The 21,210-nt window shown below is 39.6% G+C and overlaps 1 protein-coding gene across 1 annotated transcript; it reads right to left on the reverse strand.

The window, feature by feature from the left end:
• Nucleotides 1-1,328: 1,328 nt before the first annotated feature.
• On the reverse strand, nucleotides 1,329-21,176 carry AQP1 (aquaporin 1 (Colton blood group)). The gene is made up of 4 exons (XM_071734600.1): nucleotides 20,606-21,176; nucleotides 4,800-4,964; nucleotides 4,311-4,391; nucleotides 1,329-3,227 (listed from the first exon to the last, which is right to left on the reverse strand). The coding sequence occupies exons 1-4, from the start codon at nucleotides 20,993-20,995 to the stop codon at nucleotides 3,048-3,050; spliced, it is 816 nt and encodes a 271-aa protein (XP_071590701.1). The 5' UTR covers nucleotides 20,996-21,176; the 3' UTR covers nucleotides 1,329-3,047.
• Between the last annotated feature and the right edge of the window lie 34 nt (nucleotides 21,177-21,210).

The raw sequence follows: 21,210 nt of genomic DNA on the forward strand, positions 1-21,210 counted from the left end.
TCCTTTATTAGCATCTCTGTAGCCACTCTGTGGGTATTGGCTATGCTGTGGGCTATTGGATAGGGTGGCTACTAAAAAAGATGTCAGGTGGCCATGGACCTTTGCCCAGGTTTTCCTGTTAGAATGTGTGATGATTACAGAGGTTTGTCCCCAGGGCACAGACATGGTCCATATGTCCATAAGTCAGGAGTTATTACTGCATACATCATGGGAGCTTTTTTAAACACCTGTGTTCCAGGCTTCCTCTTGATGTCAGGCAGATTTAGCTGAGTTTCTGGGTGATTGCCTGAAAACACATTCTCCCACTTGACATTTGTTAGTGGCTTTTGACACTTTGCTGCTTCATGCTTTTAATTCCTTTGCTGGGTGTCTTCCAAGTATTTTAATGAGATGCTGATAACTTTGAAGGGTGCTTGTCTAGCACAAAACAAAACCATTTGTCTCAGGATCAGGGAGACCATCAGAAGCTACAACCTTGTATTATTTAGAAGCTGCTGTTCTCAGTTCAGATCTAAGCACCACCAGAGAACTCTGAGTGTGTCATTAATCTTTTCCTTCTTTAAAAACAAGCAGGGATCTAGGCCTGGAATTCTGCTGAATTATGTTTTCACTTAATTTCCAGAGCATTACTGTGAATGGTTTAAAGAGACAGAAGAAATACACTGACACTTCATTGATTTTGACCTGGTTTTTGATTCTTCACTAGTGAAAAAATTATTGTACAACTTCCACCTATTTTATTTACTCCTGCACCTATCCTGTGGTCATAATAAACAGCAGCTACAGGAGCTAACATTATGTAGTTGTATTAGACATGAAATGAAAAGGTAGTATTGCTTGTCTTCAAAGTTTTGGACCTTAAAATGTAGAAAATAGGCCAAACTATTTCTCTTTTCAGGTTGTAGACTGTAGAACAAATTGTGCATCTCCGATTTGCTTCATCACTGTGTGTGTTAAGTTATCTCAAGCTTCTCAAAAGAAATTATTTGCCATGAATGATTCTGATGCACAACAAAGTTAATTTTGAACTTTTGATGCTGGAAAACCAGCAAACAAAGCTGAAGAATTCTGCCATCCTGCAGAATTCTGCAAAAGTTTCTGCTCCATTTCTCAGCATAACTTAGAGCTCACTTCCAAGTGAGGGCCTTTGTCTGTCCTACAAATCAAGGTTTCCTGTCCCCAAAAGCCAGCATCATATCAAAGGAGCAATCAAGAGTGGAAAAGTTAGAATTGTCTCATTCTTAGAGCTGGGCACCTGCAGAATGGTATAGAAAAAGGAAGTTGCCTTGAAAAATCAAGATGAAAAATCAAGAACCGTGAACATTCCATGTGTTAGACCAACAGGTTTTGTTTATTTTTAAACCACCCCAAAATCCAATCCTGCTGTATGCACATCAACAATACATGGGATAGCACGCCAGATGTAGACAAGAAAGATAAAACATATTCTGTTTTGGTTTGCTGGTGATTTTCCTTTTTATTATTTTTTTTTCATTGTACACCTGCTCAACTTGATGAAATGATCCAACCTGTATGGATTCCCAACTCTCTCAGTTCCCATGTCCACACTGTCTCTCTAAGAGGACACATCCATCCCATTAGCTCTGGGGTGTTTGTCTGAATGATAAAGTGTGCAGCTTTTTTCTGTAGGTTCCTCTGGGCCTCATTTCTTACGTAAAACTGTTTAGTCCAGAACAAGTATATCAGCATGTATCTGCTTTTACTATATCCTATAGTTAGTAGGTAAGACCAGCTAATGCTTTGGGTTACTCAGGAAATCATAAGTAGCACACACACAAAAATGAAAATAGAAAATAGTCTTCCACATTGTTTAGTGTTAATTTTTCTTTACATTTCCAGTGTAATTTATTTTGCTAAGCACTGTTGCAATCCTTTCCACTTGTCTTATGCTGGTATTTTCTTACAAAACAGTATACTAGGCTTTCTGTATAAAACATATATATAAACATTTATATATATATATATATATATATAAAAGCAATGACCCCCAAAATGGACTTACACACAGGTCTGTATTTGTCCCTCATTAGAAAATAGACTGTGTGTACATCTATTCATTGTCCCTGAATGTCACAGAACTGGTTATCAGAATGGGGTCAGGAAGAAAGGGGCCTTTTTTATTTTCGTGGTTTGTTTTAAAACATACAGTAAAATACATAAGATGAACAAAAGCAAAGTAGTCACAGGAACAATCAGATCCTGTCCATACATTAACACCATGTTGTTCTTGTTGTCATTGTTATTACTTCTCCTCAATCTGACTTCTAGTTAATACTTCCCAGGAATTTATACATTTTTCTCATATATTCCCTCCCCTCACAATGAGCTGGAAGTAGTTTTGGGGAGAATGAAACACTGGAAAACCTAAATGGTTTCTGTTATTCTGGAGATTGTTTTGCTTAACTTTTCTGTCTGTCTTTGTCAGAGATTATAAGTAATTTGGAAAATTCTGGTGAATTCTACAGAACAAGTAATTTTTAGTGGTCTTTGCTTCCAAAAGAAATGCTTTAGAGCAATGATTTCAGATAGGTTTTCACATGCACTGCTGGCATTAGATATCAACTTGGAATATTGGTATAAATACTTTTTCCAGTATAAGCCCCCCTCTATTGGTGTAGGTGGTTCTATGTCCTCTGTATCTGTTCTTTCATCAAATATTTGAACTATTTATCATTACTGAGTGTTGTTCTGAGAGAACCACCCTCTTTCATTACATCTGCAAATTCAGAGGTGGTAAAGGAGGGGTTAAATTTCAGCCCAATTCATTTAGCTTATGCGAAAGAGGTTTAATGACTTATTGGCCTGAAAACTTTGTAATTGAGAAAATTACAAAGGTATAAAAATGCTATTAAGATTCAGGGCAAAAACTGGGAAACCATATTGAATTTAAAAAAAAAAAAAATAAAAAAAAAAACAAAAAATAAAACCGAAGTACTGTTTGCTGGTTTACAAAGAGTCTATAACACTGATAAAATCTTCGGAAACCAATGTGTTGTGTTTTGTTTTGGTTTTTCCCTTCTCTTTCTTTATTTTGGCTTCATTTCAACCCGGGAGTTCATATCATCTCCTTCCAGATCATACTCCTCTACTTGGCCGCTGGTCCACACCTTCACGCGGTCAGTCAGGTCACTGCTCCTGGGAGCCAGGATGAAGTCGTAAATCAGGGCAGCACTTGCTCCTCCAATGATTGGGCCAACCCAGAAGATCTGCAAGGAAGTTCCAAGCCCAGTTAATACGTTGGGTATTGCTGCATTTGAAGCTGGTCTGAAAAATACCTTCTGAGGATTTTTCCGACACAATTTTTTTTTTTTCAGTGAGAGCACTAAAACTGCAGCCTAGGACCTGGAGATTTACTTAACTCAATAGCAAGAAACAAGGAATTTCTCTCCATGAATTGGTAATTATAGATATTAATATTTGTAGATAATAGATACTAATTAATATATATATTAATATGTTGTCAAGTTCTGTTGTTTAAAATTAGTGAATCTACTGGCAAAACTTCTCTTTTCCTCCAGGAAAATTTGTCAGGGTGTACAAGTTCTAAAAGCAACAAGGGCATTAGATTCTCCCACTAGCTGTCAGTGACAGGTGAATTAAAAAACAATACTTAAGGAGGACCTAACTAGAGGCTTAATTTGCAATTAGCTAATGATATTGCTGTAATTGTACTGGCCTGATCACTGAAGGACTGCAAAGTTTGGAAGGAGAGTTATTAAAAGTATTCTAGTACACAGGCTGATTTTATTAGAAATACACATGATTTTGAGGGCTTTCCATGGCCAAAGAGTTCCTGAGTCTGACAAACATGAAGTTTAAAATATTTGATATATATAAACATAACAGGATATAACCAAAGAAAATCTGCTGTATTACTTTGAATAAGCACTCAGTTTGAGGACTTTGTGATCTTCTGAGGCTGGTCAGGAGCAAAAGGAGATTGTTTTTGTTAAATGAAATAGAAATGGCAACTGACTGACTTGGTCCTAATGAAATGGGAAAAATAGGGAAAATGTTTTTACAGTGAGGATGGTGAAACACTGGAACAGATTTCTGGGAGAAGCTGTGGCTTCCCCCTCTCTGGAAGTCACCAAGGTCTTGGAGCAACTTGATCAACTTGGTCTAGGGGGAGGTGTTCCTGACCATGGAAGGGGGTGGAACTAGATGATCTTTAGGGTCTCTTCCAACCCAATCATTCTATTTCTGTGATATGAATGTAAAGGTTTATGATCTTGTAGGTTATGTATATGCAGAGCCTCTTGTCAGCTAAACAGATTCATTCAACTTACCCAGTGATTTTCAAAGTTGTTGGCAATCAGTGCAGAGCCAAAAGATCTGGCTGGGTTAATTCCACATCCAGTGTAGTCAATCTAGGAGGTGGAAAAAGAACCAGTGGTGAGGCATTAATGCACGTGTGGCATCTTCATCACACAGCAGGGCAAGAGGAAGCCAGCAGCATGGATCAGGTGCTCACAACAACTTCATATTCATCCCACCCTCTCTTCCTCAGAAAAAAGAAAGACTGCCGTGTGTCTCTCCTATCCCATCAGGGGTACAGCACAGGTCCTACTGCAGTGACTCCTTCCAGATATGCAGCCTCATCACTTACTGACAAAGCCACAGGATCTGAGAAAGAAGGGCCATGCATGTTGCAGAAATAAGGTTAATTTCTGAAGAGGAAGAAGAGGGAAGAAACTATCGCCTGCCCCCCTTCTTCCTTCAGCAGCCCATCCTGAGGAGAGACATTGCAGGTATTAGCTGTGAGAAGTAACACTTACAGCAAGCAGATGTCCCAATGCAACAGAGAGACCAATGGCCAAAGGTGCTGATCCTGAGACATCATTCCTCCTCCTGTCTGTGGTGGCAAGGACACACAGCACCAGCTGGAAGGTGGCAATGATTTCAATACCCAGTCCTTGACCTGCATTGATTCCCTCTGAAAGCTGTGTGGAGACAAGAAGGAAGACATCAGTTGATATTTCTCTCTGACTTCAACAAATATGACAAAGTTTTGCAGGAACTGTTTTTTTTCAGCAGGACAATGCAGACCTGTGCAGTCATTTCTCTCCTCGAGTTGTTTTTTTTCAACAGGAAAAAAAAATATTAATAGAAATAAGTTTTGAAACATTCACTGCTTTGCTCAAGTCTAAGCATAACCAACTTTTGCTGGTCATATAACATGGTTGCATGGTTGCAGCATCCATCCAATGCTCAAACAGGAGACACAATGAGAATGATGCTGGTCAAAATGTGGGGAAAAAAAGAGGCAGAGATTTGCCTTCAACAGAGTTTACACACAAGAAGTGAACTGCCCTGCCCTGAGGCTTTCATTCATTTCTTCTGAGAATAAGGATGCTGTGGTCATGTTGAACATTGTTCAGCTCCCCTTCAGCACCATTTGCTAAGCAAACAGGGGCAGGAGGAGGAAGGGAGAAACAGAAAATAAAAAGGTGCATATTCTGGGTAACTTGAAAGGACCTGTCTCTGCTGTTGACAAGTCTCTTCTCCAACCACCACTTATTTTCTGTAATTCAACATGAACTCTTTCAAAGGATTTCATGTGGAAAATTTCTTGTAAAACATTGTCCCCATGGGCAGTTTTCCACATTAAGACCCCTGTGCCTTGAATTCCACTTGAAATACCCTGAGAAATCCACTGTGTTCTACTGGGATGGATAGATGTCACTCAAGTCTTGCAGAAGACCAAAAGTATCTAAAATGTCTCTAGATGTCAATGTTTAGGCAATGTATATATTATGAACATAGTCAATGGAGATGAGTTCCATGCAGCTGATGAAATGTAGGTGATGATTTCAGAGCTGACTGGATGTGTCATTCAGAATAACTGAATGAATAGCTCTGTCCTGGATTTTTTATTCACTAGGTCTCATTTGACTACAAGAGCTTAGACACCTAGCTCACATGTAGACTAATTTTAGGTGTCTTCAAACTGAGTATCACTCACCTTCTTTGAAAGCCATAAAGAAAAAAAAAACCACCCAAATTCAGGAATCCTAAGGGACCGAAGGGGGAAGTGTTTCAATTTCCTGTTAAAGCAGAATCTCTAGACAAACTCACACTGGAAGAGGTAGATATCCCAACTATATTATTAATCATGAAATCAGTAGTTTCCTATTAATGTAAATGCTGCAGAACAGATTGTAACCACAGTAACTCATAGAAGTGAACATTATACAGTAAAAATGCTGTCCTATTTCAGGACTACTGTTAGAAACCTATGCTTGACCAGAAACCATGGAGCTAAACCATTCAAAATGATAACAAGCTTTGAATTTGGCTTCTAATTGCTATAATCAGTGGTATCTTAGTTAAGAAAAGACAAGCTTGTAGCTGAGTAACTTGGTATTAAGCAGCAATAACAATGCAGGGGGAGGATGAAACATGAGCTTGGACACAGGCCAGAGAAATGGAGAACGTGAGTGATGCTGAGTAGGAAGCAAACTCTGCAAAACTTGTGCTCAAGCCCAATGTTATCAGGAGGTTATCCCATCTGTCAAAGCCTCTGCATTAAAAAATCACTAGGTCACATATGGCAAAAGCATAATTAAATGTTATTGTGACCTGTACAGAACAATGAACCTCTGGGAAATAATGCTTTAAATCTGTTTTGGTGGTTTTACACCCTGATTTCCCCCAAACTAGTATTTTGTTAACATTAAAACTTAAAGATGTTTAACTGAACTCTTCCATTTTCCATCTCTGCTATTCAATTTTCTTGTTTGTCCTCTGTAACCAAGTAGCATAATATCAAATTCTGAAACACTGAAAAAAAAATATCCAGCATAAAGGTACATTGAAAACAGTGAAAATCTACTGATTTGTAAAACCTGCCAAACTGAAGAATTAGTAATATATTTTTATCTTGTTCTTTACTAGGCAGGGCTGATATCCTTTGAATTAGAAGAAGTTTTTCCAGAGATAGAAAGGAATCCTGGTTGAAATGGTGAGTTGAATTTTTGGTTCTTTAGGGATCCATGCAATAGAAACTTAAATCAGTTAATGAAACCTTCAGCATTAATAGGACTTGCATGTGAGAAATAAAAGCACATAAACATATAAAGATGAGCCAGCAGTGAAAGTGACATTATCCAGAAACTCATGCTGAGTGCCTGATATATCACTAAAAAAATATTCTATTTATTTTTTCATCCTATTTTAAAAGTTTTGTTGTGGTTTTGTTTTTTTGGGTTTTTTTTCACTGCAGAGACAGTGGGATTTGTGCCTCTCAACAAATTAGCCTTCAAATGCATCCCATTGATACGAAAATAGTATTACTTTTAGGAACTGAATTAGAGACTCTCTGGGAAATCCTATCTCACATTTGGAAGGCCAAATGGTCAAACTTAAAAAGCAAGTGAATTGGCAAATAAGTAAGTGATATGCAAATGCCCAAAAGTGGATTATGAAATTAAAGTCTGTTCCATCATAATGCAAGTGTTAAATCCCAGAAAATCTAGATCTGAGGTCTGACACAACAATGTTAGCATTTCACAAAGCCTTGGCATTTTCAAAGATTAAACACTGGCCTGCCATTAAACTTCCCCTTCATTTGAAGTGCTTCTGTAGAAGAAAAAAAAGACAATAAGAGCAAAATTATACTTTTAAAACCTGTGATAATCCTTATCTCTGAGAGGCGGAAATCATATTCTTCCTTTCCCTCCAGGAAAACACATCCTACAACTGACGTGGCTTGAGGTCATTCTCCCTGCTAATCAACACTTATTGATGGGCTGTGTGGAATCAAAGAAAACCTGGAAATATCATAGGAAACCTTTTCCTTTCCTCTAGCATGTAATTTTTGTGCAGCTTGCCAGGGACGTAAGATTCCACTGTGAGAGCAAGGCCTCTGGGCTGTGTTCCAAAACAAGACTGGGACAAAACTGAGACAAACCTTGGGTGTTCTGCTTTGCTATCATCTCTGGATCTGCAATATAGAAGTGTAATATCACAGATGCTTGTTATTTTCTTACTTGTCAGAGCCAGAGTGTCCCTAAAGCAGAAGCTTTGACCATCTAGGCTACAGCAACACATGGAACAGCAGAAGCATCCATCACCCTGATGACATCCCAGTCAAAGATTAGCATAGGGAGTAAGAAGGTGCATTTCCTAGCATCAAGTTAAAATGTACATATATATATCTTTGTGCTTATATTCAGATTTATACAGTGCTTGGCCACAGTGGATTTGCAAGCGTTACCCAGCTAAGAATGCAATAGGAAACACTTTGGACCTGTTGAAGCTTCAGTTGTAAGCTCTTGGCAGAACCAAGCAGGCATAATCAACCAGAATTAATTTATTTATTTTGTAAATTACCTGGATCCAGAAATTTGACTTTTGATTTAAGCCTGAAACTTAATCTGAATCTCAAAGGAAGCAGTATTATACATTACAGAGACCTGACCACCTGAGGCTGCCAATAAAACAAAGGCAGAAATCAGTCACTGGTCTTGCTATCTAGCTTTTTGCTACTGAGAATAGCCAGAATGCAATGTGAATATATCTCTGGTCCTTAAATAGATAGAAGAATGCCTGGAAATGTTGGACACTGTCACCTCTACTGTACTGCTGGCCTGAGACCTGTCCCTACACTACAATGACTTTCCTCCCTTCATTCTTACCAGCAGTCACAAGGTCTGTAGTCCACTAACTCTCACATTCTCTGCATTTCAAGTGATGCTCTTTAAGGCAAAATTAAAAATTTCAGAAGGCAGGGAAGAGCACAGTAACTGCCTGAGCTTTTCATGCTTCAGACTTGTGAGGCTTGAAGAATGGATTCAGTGCTTTAAGGGACAACATATGCCCTAAGGGATTAAAATGAAACACACAAGCCTACATTCATTCCTCCCAGAGTTTCCCACACCACAGGAGTCAAGCCAGACTTCTCCCTTTTTGTTCTCATGAATCGATTGACTAAACTTCATTTCTAAGTTATTGTTTTGTCAGGAGAAGCACCAGGGACACACAGAAGAAATGAGCTACATCATTGGGAAGAGCAGAGATTTATATGTAGCCACATGGATCTGATTAACTGAACCAGTCCTGGCTGCATTAACTGCACTGAGTAATTCTTCCTTGGCTGTAATATCACCCAGATTATGAGCAGAGTGGATACCAGTGATGCTGTATCCTCCTGTGAAGAGAATCCCACTATTCATATTTTCACCTGGGTGAAAATCACTGTGGATCTGAACAAGTTCGTGGAAGAAAAACCCATGGAAATTCTGAAAATTTCTAGAAAATTTATAAAAATCACACCTTATTCAGAAAGCTCCTGAGGTGTAACCGGTTGGAACCTAAGGAAGCACTCTGGGAATGCTGAAGCCTTCTGCTTTGTATTACTGGACAAGGGATGAGGTACAAAACTGGTTCCCCATTCAAAGATTATCCAGTAAAGCTACTGCTGCTCCTCAGCAGCTTGGTTTGAATTCAGTGCTGACTCTGTTTTGAGAAAGAGCTTGGACTTGAGGTCCCTTCCAAGCTAAATTATCATGTAACATGTAAGCTTGATTTTTTGGAAATGTTCTTCCTGTGGGAAGATCTGGGACAGAATTGCCCCAGGGCTGCTCTGTCTCAGCTGAGTTACTGTCTAGAAACAACTTGTGGCATCTGCAGATATTGGAGATATAGACGGTGGATCAGTCATGTTGAAGGATCTGCATAAATATAAACCCTATTGGTGACTGAGCCAACAGACCTGCAACATAATGAAATGAGAACTGTTAAAACTGAGGGAAAAAATTAATAGAAAATCGTTATCTTGCCATGACCCAAATTGGAATTGAGGGTAGTGGTTGGATTGCTTCCATTTCTCCACAGCATCAGGTAGGAGATAAGAACTGATGTTCCTAGGGAGTGTATCTCAGAAGTGCCCTTCACTGCCACATTTAGCTGACAGGCTTCCACAGCTTCAAGCAACAATCTGGGCCAATAAATGATTTCTTTTCTTTTTTCTTCTTCTTCTTTTTTTTTTTTTTTTTTTTTTTTTTTCTTTCTTTTTTTTTTTTTTTTCTTTTCTTTTTTAGAGCAGGATATTTGTTAGTTGTCTGCCTTCAGAAGAGAAATGAAGACAGGAAATTAAAACTGGCCCAGGGTAAACCCAACTGTGTACTTCTCTAGTAGCTTCATATTTTTCTCATTAGGAGTAAAAGCACATGGAGTTCAAACCTGGTTCCCGTTACACGGATCAGACAGTTTGTTATGCAAGGTGGTTTCATCACATGGTGCTACTCTTTGTCTCATCCAACAGGCTTTCATATAACAGGGATTAATTTCTCATTGTTCCTGAAAAATGACAAGCCTTTGGAAATTTAGAGGTCCATTTTTCTCTAGGGGAATGTAAGCTTTCTCCATTCTTATGAAACACCCCACTGCCAGCCCTGCTGGCTGATGGTTTTTAGAGAGAGATAAGTTAAGCCCCAGCAATTTAGTGACACATATAACATCACTGATGCCAGGGACTCCTCTTGGCATATCCCAGCCATCCCCCAGGTAAGGCAGAATTTGCAGAACCCCAGCAGTAGCATGGCCTGCACATAATAAGCAGCATGCTGTGGACTGACTATACACTTATTACCTTTTATTAACATTTTTGATATTCATGTTGGAAGAAGTACTACATTCTCCTTTCCATACAAAAGCTAGAATTTTCAGGAGCTGTGCTGCAATAAATAATATCTTTCTGTCAGAGAGATCTCTTCCCTCCTGTGTTGAATACAAATAAACAGCTAACAAATTGCACCAGACCTGCTGGTTTCAGCATTCCAAATTATTATCTCATCTCTGCCCTGGAAGACTTTGTTCTTATAAGAGGGCTTTTAGAATTTTGTTCAAACAAATTCTCACTGTCCTATTGCATTGTTTTTCTGTAGTTTAAGTTTTAACTTCTTTGGTTTTCCTTATTTTTCTTAGTAAGAAAAGCTCTTCATACTAATTTAAATACTTCATGTTTTTGTCTTCAACCCCACACTGGAAATATTAATTATGTTGCTTTACACCAACTAACTGTCATTTAAGTGTTTAGCTGGGCAAAGTTCCTTAATGCTATGTTCTTCAAAAGTAATCTCAGAAATTAATGTCCCTGCTTCCCTCAGAAGCATCTTCTGCTATCCAGATGGTCATTTTGTCTGACTTCTCTTTCTTTCAGCTCCAACTCTGTCATGAAAATAACTTGATAACTTCCAACTTGATAGTTTACCTTTCTTCTCCAGGAAGCCCATCCCAGATCTCCAGAGCTATCAATCTTCATTTAACTCAGAGTCAAAATGTATTCAGAGACTTTATCCCCAGCTATTTAACTACAGCTGTTTTCTTATTTCCTTGCTTTTTAACAGTACCAATCTGAAAGAGATATTTCTATACCCAGTGTTAGGGATTCAGAGAGTACAAAAGCTCATTTCTCTAGGAAAGACAGGGAAAGATCTACAGGGTTTCACTTAAAAGACAGGAGCACTCAGAAGAAGCTGCTTATGAGGCAAAGAATTAGCTTTGGATCATGTCCTAGATAAACAACAGAAGCATTCAGCAGAACCTAGGGACAAAACATATTGTCCTCTGCTAGATTATCCTTCCTATAAATACAGCCTGAGGAGGTCTAAAGGGGACTCATTCAATTCCCAAAGCAGAAATCATATTTTCCATTCTTTGGATAGCAGACACCCTCCAGGAACAAGACTAAATTCCCTCCTCCCACCCTGTCTTCAGGCTGACAAGAAACTGGCCAGAGCTTTGTGTTGCAGCAGCCCATTATTCCAGGGAAAGAGGGGTGGTTTCATTGAAATTAAACCATAGAAAGTTTACATGTGAAGGCAGTAACAGTCAGGAAAATTCAGTTCCTCTATAGGACTCCCATTTAGCACAGCTCTCTAGTGATAGATCATTTACCTTGGTTTTATTTTTATTTTTTTATGTGCCTCTGGGAAAGTGGCTTTTGGGGGAACATTGTTTTTTTAAAAAAAGTCTTGCTGCTGAGAAATAAACAATTTCTATTCAAAGGATGAGGAATAGTGAGATGTTTTTGTTTGGGTTTTGGGTTTTTTAATCCCTTTACCCAGCAATACCCAAGTAAATAGTTCATTTTCAGTAACATTTTTGAAGCACTCATTTATACCACGGAGATATTTCTGGCCTCCTGTGCTGTCAGATCAGGAGGACCATGGTTTTTCAGTGGGGAATCTTGGGCACATCTGAATTTTAAACCTAATAGAATCTTCCTTTCTATGCTGTTACTGGAATAACTAGATGGATTTGCAGAAACTTCATAGTCTGGTTGCTGGAAATTGTACCAAAGTGTTATTTATTTTATACTTGTAGACAAACACTCAAGAAAACCTGTGAAGTTTTCAAGAATTCTCAGTCTGGGATAGTTCATACAGTCAGTTTTGTACAGAGCACTGAAGATTTTTCTAGGGAGTTAAAAACTAGCTCTGAATATGTGCAGAGGTTTTCAGATATTAATGAAACAATTGTACCTCCTTTTCTCCACCTTGTTCATCAAGAAAGAAGTCTTCTGAAAGGAAGGGAAAGGAGCTAAATTTTATTTTCTTGATTCCTTAGCCAAACACATTTATCATTAGGTTTGGGAGAAGTTGTGAATATACATGAAAGGAAACACATGCCACAAAAGCATTTGTTGGCTTCACTTGCCACAGAATTAGCATCAAGAACCTGGAAAAGTTTGGTTTTCTGTTGTACCTTTAAGTGGTTCCTGGAGAGAGGATGCAGAGGGCTCTCCTAGGAAAGTACCCAGAGGATTTCTTTGTTCCTTTCCGGTCCTCAAGTGCCAAAAGAGAAACCTCGTGCAGAGATTTCAGGAGGCATATTTGCCCTCCTGCTGTTTATAGTTTCCTCCAGGATGCCTGTCAGGCCCTGTGTGTTTGATTGAACAGGTTAGTGCTGTGCCTTAGCCTCAGATCTCATGGACTTCAGTGAACACCAGCACTACCTTTGGCTCTGGAAGCCAAAAGGATCAGTTCGTTCCCATCAGGCTGTACATTAATTAATAGACAGAACCACATCCTGCTCCCAGCCAGAGCAGAAAACCTACAGGAGATGTTCAGTTGCTTTCTGATATTGGTATTAATATTATTGATTATTAAATAAAGAAATTAAAATATTAATTATTGTTATTAATATTACTCTGGAGGGCCTGAGGAGCACATCCACAGGGCATGAGGGCTCAGAGTGCCAGGTGCCATATCAGGCACAATGGAAAAAGGCTCCTCTGCTTCTGTGTGTTTGTAATAAAGAGGCAACAGAATGAAGACAGTGAAATGCAGACACTGAGAAATGCAGACAGATAACATACAGGTAGTTTGCTGTCTGAAGCTGAGCACAAGCACAATACCTTGTGCTGGTTTCCTTAATTCTGGAACAAAGATTTTTCTAAGCATGAAGATTTCTGTGACATTTTCAGTTGTGATACCAGGTAAAGATCTCTCTGCTATTGAATTCTCTCCATTAAACTAGAGAATGGACAAATAAGCAAAAATGAACAACTGTTCTAAAGAAAACAGGCAATTTCCTCTTGAGACAAACAGGAAATTTTTCAAGGGCTATTTTTTTTTTCTTTAGTACTTGTGATGTGGTTTAGTGTCCTTACTCTAAAAATCCTTCTCTTAAATGGAGCTATATACAACCCAGATAGTGACATTTTTTAAACTTCTCTGACTAAAAAAAATATTCTATTCTTGACACCCTTGAACGTTCACATTATCTACTGAAGTACATGGGCCCTTCTACAATTATTTAGATGTTGTTTTTCCCATTGCATCAATTAAACCAAAAAAGGTCCATAATATTCATTCTCATCTGCTGTGGAAATTTCCATTTGTGGTTCTTGCTATGTCAGATCTTGATTTAGAATTGACACTCACTAATAAATTTATTATTTTACTATTTTTATTATTACTTCAAACAAATGTAAATTAAGAAAATAAATTTAGGTTTACCTCAACTGAAGAATCTTTCTAGCTATCAATCTAGCTCTCTTGGATGTGTGAGTGTGTGTGTAGGTGTGGATACACATAGCACAAAATATCCAAATGCATATGGCATAATACATAGAATGAGAAAGAAAGGAAAACAGTTTTGACTTTGTATTATCCAGTCAGGAAGGGTGTTGGCAGAATGAATTTCCTTATATTTCATATTTAATCCTACTTATTTTGACAGCTGCTTGAACACAGAAAACAAAATCATTCTACAAAAATCCCAGCATGACTCAATTTGGATTACAAAATTATCTAATATACCAAATTGATAGTTTTTAAGCCTATTGCACTTCACTATTTTTCAACTCACCTCAATTCCTATCACTTCTGAATAGAAAGAAATGGAGAGGACCCTTAATCTGAGGTTTGCAAAGCATTTTTCAAACAGTACAGTCATCCTTAACTCCTATGGACATAGACCCTGGTACAAAACCCAGTTTGAACCAACTTTTCAGCACCAAAAGACTGAAATGCAGCTGCCTGATCACTGAGGGCCTCACCCTGTGGCTTGGTCACCCTGCTACATCCCTGCATCCTCTCCATCAAAAGCTAAAGGTTACAGCTATATTATTGTAGAAGCTCTAAGGAAATCTTGGTGGAAATGGAAATAAGAAATAACTTCTGAGATGTGAGATAAGGATTAGAGCTCTAACTTGTTATCCCTAAATGCTCCTGGGAATGGGTGATAGCCATCAGATTTATATCTCAGCCCAGATGTTTCTGCTGTCACTGTGTGAACACATTAGAAAGTGGCCAAGACCACAACCAGTTTTGAGCAGGTGCCTTTCCTGTGTTCCACCTCCCCAGCCTGATGCAATTCAATACAATGCTGGCATGCCATAAAAGACTGCTGCTGAGAGATCAAAATTGAATAATGAGCTATTGTTGTGATGCTCTTTGTTAAGAAATAAAAATCCTGGACTAATCTCCTGCACAGGAACCATTTTGCTCCCTCTAAAACCACGGCGACTTCTGGTGCCTCGTAGAAACTCAAGTGCTTAACCAGGGAGATGTCCCAGAAGAGGAAAGGAGATGCCTACATCAGACTGGAAACAGGGAAGGCAGAGGGCAATGGTGGGGAGGATGAAGCTGACTCTTGAGAATGGAGAAAGGGGCAGTATGTAATCTGAGAAAAGGCATCCAAAGGTTTTTAATAAGCGTAAAGGTCAGGAATTCAGCTCCGTGTCTTGTCCATCCAGCTACACCTCTGGAGCTGCAATTTTCCATACTGACTCAGAGGAAAAGCAGCATCACTTGCCCAATTGTCCACTCACACTCTCAAGTTCTCAGTTTATTTTGGAAGTTCTTCCAACTCAACCCGACTTTGTTTAATTTGAGATTGGAGGAGAGCACACTCAGAGGGTGCGGGCAGAAAGAGAGGGAAATCACAAGGTAAACACTGAGTCACCAACAGCAACCATGTAAGTCCTGTGCCCCGTGGTCCAAGGGCCACCACTGGTGCACTGGTTTGGACCAAAAGTGGAAAACCTGGTGATTTCCATCCCTGATCCCTTCTGAGGCAACTTTCGGAAAGATGGGAAAGATTCGGTGAGGAATACCAGGATAAAAACATCCCTACTGAGCCCCACACACCATTGAAAGCTCTGACAGGTCTCAGCTTCATGAAAGAGAATTCCCAGTGCATGAACAATTTTATGGTTGTACTGGGGGTCTCTGTGCCTTGGAAAATTGTTGGGAGAAAACTCACTAACAATAATGCCCTACAGATAAGAGAATGCATCTGCAGAGGTTAAGTATCCACACATCATATGCCACATCCTATGCGCCAGCCTTCAACTTTCTAAATATCAGAACAAGGCTGGAGCTGAGGAGCACAGACACAGCAGAGAAAAGTCTCCAACACAAGGGTTCAAAGCTGCTCTGCTGCTGCTGGACCAAAATCCAACCTAAATGTAGGTTTTCAGAGGCGCAGGTCTTGGAGGCACTGCAAGCTTTGGTGATTCAATGCAAGCAGAGCCTAATCCAGAGTTAACTGCACAAAATTTTGCAGATGTTGTGTTAAGCATTTTTCTGACTGATTTTTAATGGTAATCACTGTCACAGCTCTGAAACCTCTTTCAGCCCACAAAATAAGAAGTACCATCACGTTTTTGTCTCTGCTATACTAAATGTACTTATAAAATGTTCATTTTGCTGCTAAAAATTTTCTACCAAGAGGTAGAAATTTATCCCTCTACCAAGAGGGATAAATTATGGAAAGGGGATTTATTTATTTTATTATTTATTATTGCTTTGGTGAGAGTGGAAGATGTCTCAAAGTAGCAGATACCGTTCTGGGATGAAAAAAAACAAGGACAGTAAAGGGCTCCTTTTTCTCTGTCTTTGAGAAAAAATTTGAAGTGGCCACTGGATGTTTTTCACCAAAGGACATTGCATCCTCATCTCCACCAATGCTCCCACATCTGTTCCTACTTTGGGGTATCCTACTTTGATCCTATCTGATCCTACTTTGGCCTATCTTAAAAAAGTGCTCAAGACCTCTGAATCCACTGGCCACAGATCTCTCCTGGCTTTTCCAGAAAGTTCTTCAGTTACACAAACAACATTTGTCAGTCCACTGAATGTTCTTTAAATTCAAGTCCTTCTATTTGTTATTCTTAGCTGTTTTTCTTTTTTCTTTATCTACCCTGAGCAATACTACCTGCAGGTCTGTTTTCCTTGACGACAATTTTTGATCCACTTGTAACGTTAAAAAAAATATATTTTTAAAGAAAAATGTTTCAAATAGTTTCTAAATTGTAGCCTCAAGACTTGGAGGGCACATTTCCTGGCACTCTAATCAGTATGCCAAAATACAGAAATTATAAAATTGTAAAGCAGGGTTGGCCTTTTCACAAACTCTGGTTATTTTCACAAAAAAACAAAAACAAACCGATTAAAAAAAAACAAACCAAAACCCCAAAAAAAACCCCCCACAAAAACTGAGCTAAAGATCTTTTCTCAGCTTGTTTTTAAAAGCTTGATAAAAGTTCTCAAGATAATCATGTTTGAACCACAAATATTTTGTTACCTTGCAGTACAGAACTCTCTCACCCACTTTTCCTGCCTGAGCTCTTTGTTGGTCATTAACTGCCCATGATAAATTGTTTCTTCCATTATCCAAACTACAGATCTGTCCTCACCAGACAATAGCCAGCTCTGCTGTTAGATGAGCCCATTTTGGATGAGGTCTTCTCTATTCTTACAGTTTTACCTAATGGAAATTTGTACCGTGTAGGAATCCAATTGCCAAAAAGAGATAAAAGATGACGTAAGGAAAAAAGTGTTCAAATTTTTAGAAAAGCAAACACATTGCATACTCCTCTTTCAGCTTTTCCAATTCCTGAAGGTTTTTACCTTGGCACCCACACCACTACTAAAATATATCAGAAGTTAAGTGTCTTAAGAGGCTTCAGTAACCTAAATACCTCCCTGAATTCTGTCCAGAATGTCTTATTTGGAACCAGCCAAAGTAACTATAAATATTTCCACTGACCTTAGTAAAGTTTGGACCAGACTTTTCATATGCAACTGTTTTACTTGCTTCTTAGTATAAACCAGATTGTAACATTGAGCATGTTAAAGAAGCATCTTACTTTTCCATTTTCCTTTCCTTCCCTCCAGTCTTGCACCTTCCATGGCTGGTTTTTGTTTTCCATTTTCTTCTGTTTCCCTTCTTTCCTTTGGGGGAAAGTCACAAGAGGCTCACAAGCCTGGAGCCTCATCATGCCCAGGAAGTTCTGGCTGTCTTTGGAGGACAATTCAAAGGCTCTAAGGGATGAAATACCTCTCCTTGTCTCTTTTCTCTGAACATGAGAGGAACACTGTAGGAATGGGTTCCTCACTTGGCCCCTGAATATAGGCCCTACAGCTGGGCAAGATAAATCTAAGCTCAATCCTACCTAGGATTTACCTAGAATTTACTGTGGACACTGGGTAACCATTAAACTTCTCCCACTTCATTTTTCCTTTAAAAAAACACCCCTCCAAGAGCATGAGGGGTTCAGAACAGAGGACACAGTCATGAACTTCCAAGCCCTCCTCCCATCCCAGTCACACAACCAGCATTCCCTTTCTTCCTGTTCTTTTTCTCAGCAGTGAATCTACACCACATTTTCCATAGGAGAGACAGGAAAACAAAGCAGCTGGCTGGGATGCCAGCTCTGTTCCTCCCTTCCTTGTCCTCAGGTTAAAAAGCATGACCAAAAAGTGATCTCTGGGGCTTCTCCTTATCATCTCCAGGAGGAGGCAGCTTGCTCTTGGTGCTGTGGTTTCTGGACATGCCCCTTCTGCTGTTCTTCCCTGAGTTAGTCTCAGACACCTCAAGCCTCCCCAGACAGTCCCAGATTGTTAGGGGGGAACTGATGGATTTGCTTTCCTCTCTAGCAAGGGAGAAGAACAGCTGCTGCCTTCCCCATCCCATGGGAGACCTCTCCACTGCTCCTCTAGCCAAAACATTTATTACTGAATCATAGGAAAAAAAAATATATATTTTGAGTATTTAACAATGACAAGCACTGAGACCAGGCTTTTCACAGTGTTTAGAAACCATTTTATCCATCTTAGCCATTTAACTCATGCACCAAAAGTGTTGCCAGATTTGTAATACTGGCCTGATGGAGATTTATATTCTGGTTTTGCCAACAGTGTATTTTATGGTCCTGAAAACAATGTATTCCATTGTATTCCAGAGAAGTTCCAAGGGAGGTGGGAAACAAGGCTTCCACTATAACATTAAATTTTTGGGATTCATGAAGTAGTCTCCTAAGCTTCCCAAAATCAGTGACTCCACTGAGCTTTGCTGATCTTGCCATGTATGCCCATAGGATTTTCTCCTCTGGGATGTCCTTGTGCAGAGCTGAGTTATATCTTTGCAGATTAGAGTGTTACTGACTGAAGAGCAAGAAGAATTTGGGGTGATGATCTATACCCCCTCACAGTTTTAGGGGTAGAGGCAGGAGCCAGCCATCAGCAATTTGTGGCAAGCAAAAGGGGAAAACCAAATTCAAGTGTTACTGCAGCCAGACCTCCCCTGTTTAATGGCACTCGGACTTCTTGAAGAAACCACTTGGGCGGGTACCCTGTCCCATGGAGTTGAGCAGTTCCCTCTGCCAGTGGTTTCAGAGGAAAAGCTCATGTATCACACATGCAGCCAGAGCCTTCTGGAGTTAATAAAATTATTCTCTCTTCTTCCCCAAACTACTTTTGGATTAACTCATCAAAATTTCTGAAACGGGGGCACGATGTTGTGAGCATCAGAATGTGGGGAGGTAAGCAGCCAACCCACAGAGTAAAACAAGGGTGGATGTTACTCAGGAATCCCCTTCTTAGTATCAGATTTTATTCTGTTTTCAAAATCTGCCTCGTTTTCTGAATTAACTGTAATGTCTCAGCATGCAAAACTATACTACTTTTTTTGTCAATTATTTTTTGTTCCTTTCTTCCCCTAATCATTTTATTCAGAAATCGTCAATCCCCTAATCATTTTACCTAAATGGTTTCTGAATATTTTATCTGAAACTTTCTGTCCCAAATAACCCTGTGATTTCAAATGGGTGTAATAGGAGTTCAAATCAGCTCAACTTTCAGACTGCAGTCAGGAATATGCTGCAAGAAAGAAGCTGTAGAAAAGATGTGAAATACTTGTTCTTTAGTGAACCAGGTGAAATAAGTGACTAAAAGGCAATTTCCATTTATAGAATCTGTGTACTACAGTGTCTGTAGCACTGCCCTGGGGACTGGGATGATTTTAAGTTTAAAAGTGTATATATTCTTTTTTTTCAAAGGATAACATTTGACAACAACAGTAAAATGTCAGGATTTTTAGCAGAGGGTGGTGTGGCCAGGCAGATTTTACACATCATGAAGGTCAATAGCTGTGAACACCTGGCTGGGAGAGGGGTGAAACCTGAACCACATCATCCCCCAGTCTACACCTGAGTATTCAGGGGTTTTATCTCCTTTTGGCACAGCAAAAGGAGAAACACCCAGAAAGTTCAGCTGGGATTCTGTGTCAGACAGGATCTGCCTAATGCAACAGGTAATGCTCACACATTTAGTGATGGGCTTTCTCTTGCTACACATCTCTCTTGCTGATCATTGCCATCATCATCAGGTTACACAAGCCATTAATGAGATATTTTTAAAAAGAAGCACATTCCCACCAGCAAAACCAACCTTGGTATATGCAGCTTAACCACCATGTTACCTGAGACCTTCAGAACCACAAAAAGAACTTGATCATACAACAGCCAGGAGTTTGAATGTTAAATTGGCATCAAAAGGCACCTTTTGGTGACTTGGGTGTAAAAAACTGAACAGAAGCAAAACTGATCACAGCCATAATGCCCAAAAGCTCTGAAACAGAGGTGGGGAGGAAAGACTGTCCCTATGGCATAGATCCATCCTGATATTTCCCTATGGCATAGATCCATCCTGATATTAGCATCTCCTGTTACAATAAGCAACTGAGGCTGCCTGAGGTCACCATCACCATCACACACACACACACCCAATTTGGAGTAGATTACAGGTGTTCCATTTCTACTAAAATGAGGAATTAAGTTTCTACTTACCGCGTTGAGTCCCAGGAGATTGTTTGGGAGAGAGGAGGTGACTCCTGACAAAATTGCTGTGGCCACCACTGCCCCCAGGCACTGGGCAATGATGTACATGAGTGCCTTGAAGATGCTGATCTGGCAGCTCAGCAGGAGGCCCAGGGTCACAGCTGGGTTCAGGTGTGCCCCACTGATGTGACCCACACTTTGTGCCATGGTAGCGATGGATAACCCAAAAGCCAGAGAAACCTTCACGTTGTCCTGAGACCTTGTGGATGTTTTGTTGCCCACCACCGGGAAGCTAAAACCCAGAGCTGAGCCAATACTGATAAAAATAAAAAGGCTCATGGCAAGGAACTCAGCCACCACTGCCCTCCAGAATATTTTCTTTTTGAATTCACTAGCCATCTTTCCTCTCTCTCTCTCTCTTTCTCCTCTCCTCACTTTCCCTTCTCCCTCTCTCCCTTCCTTTGCCCGATATTTTTCCTTTGAGGTCTGAAAAGAAAACTGGAGAAAAAATACAGTCCCTGGATTATTTATAGGGCTTTGGGTGGTCTGTAGGAGGGAAGGGGTGTTGCACAAAAGGAGGAAAGAACATCTACATAGATGCTGACTGCTAGCTT

This window comes from Heliangelus exortis, chromosome 2 (genome assembly GCF_036169615.1).
Source record: "Heliangelus exortis chromosome 2, bHelExo1.hap1, whole genome shotgun sequence".
NCBI classification, from domain to species: domain Eukaryota; kingdom Metazoa; phylum Chordata; class Aves; order Apodiformes; family Trochilidae; genus Heliangelus; species Heliangelus exortis.

What these genes read in the sequence shown, in the direction of transcription:
- AQP1 (XM_071734600.1), bottom strand. Translation starts at nt 20,995, where the DNA reads ATGGCTAGTGAATTCAAAAAGAAAATATTCTGGAGGGCAGTGGTGGCT. An exon ending in CATTGGGACATCTGCTTGCT is followed by an intron (nt 4,392 to 4,799) that starts GTAAGTGTTACT and finishes TCCACCTCCTAG; the next exon opens with ATTGACTACACTGGATGTGG. An exon ending in ACAACTTTGAAAATCACTGG is followed by an intron (nt 3,228 to 4,310) that starts GTAAGTTGAATG and finishes ACTTCCTTGCAG; the next exon opens with ATCTTCTGGGTTGGCCCAAT.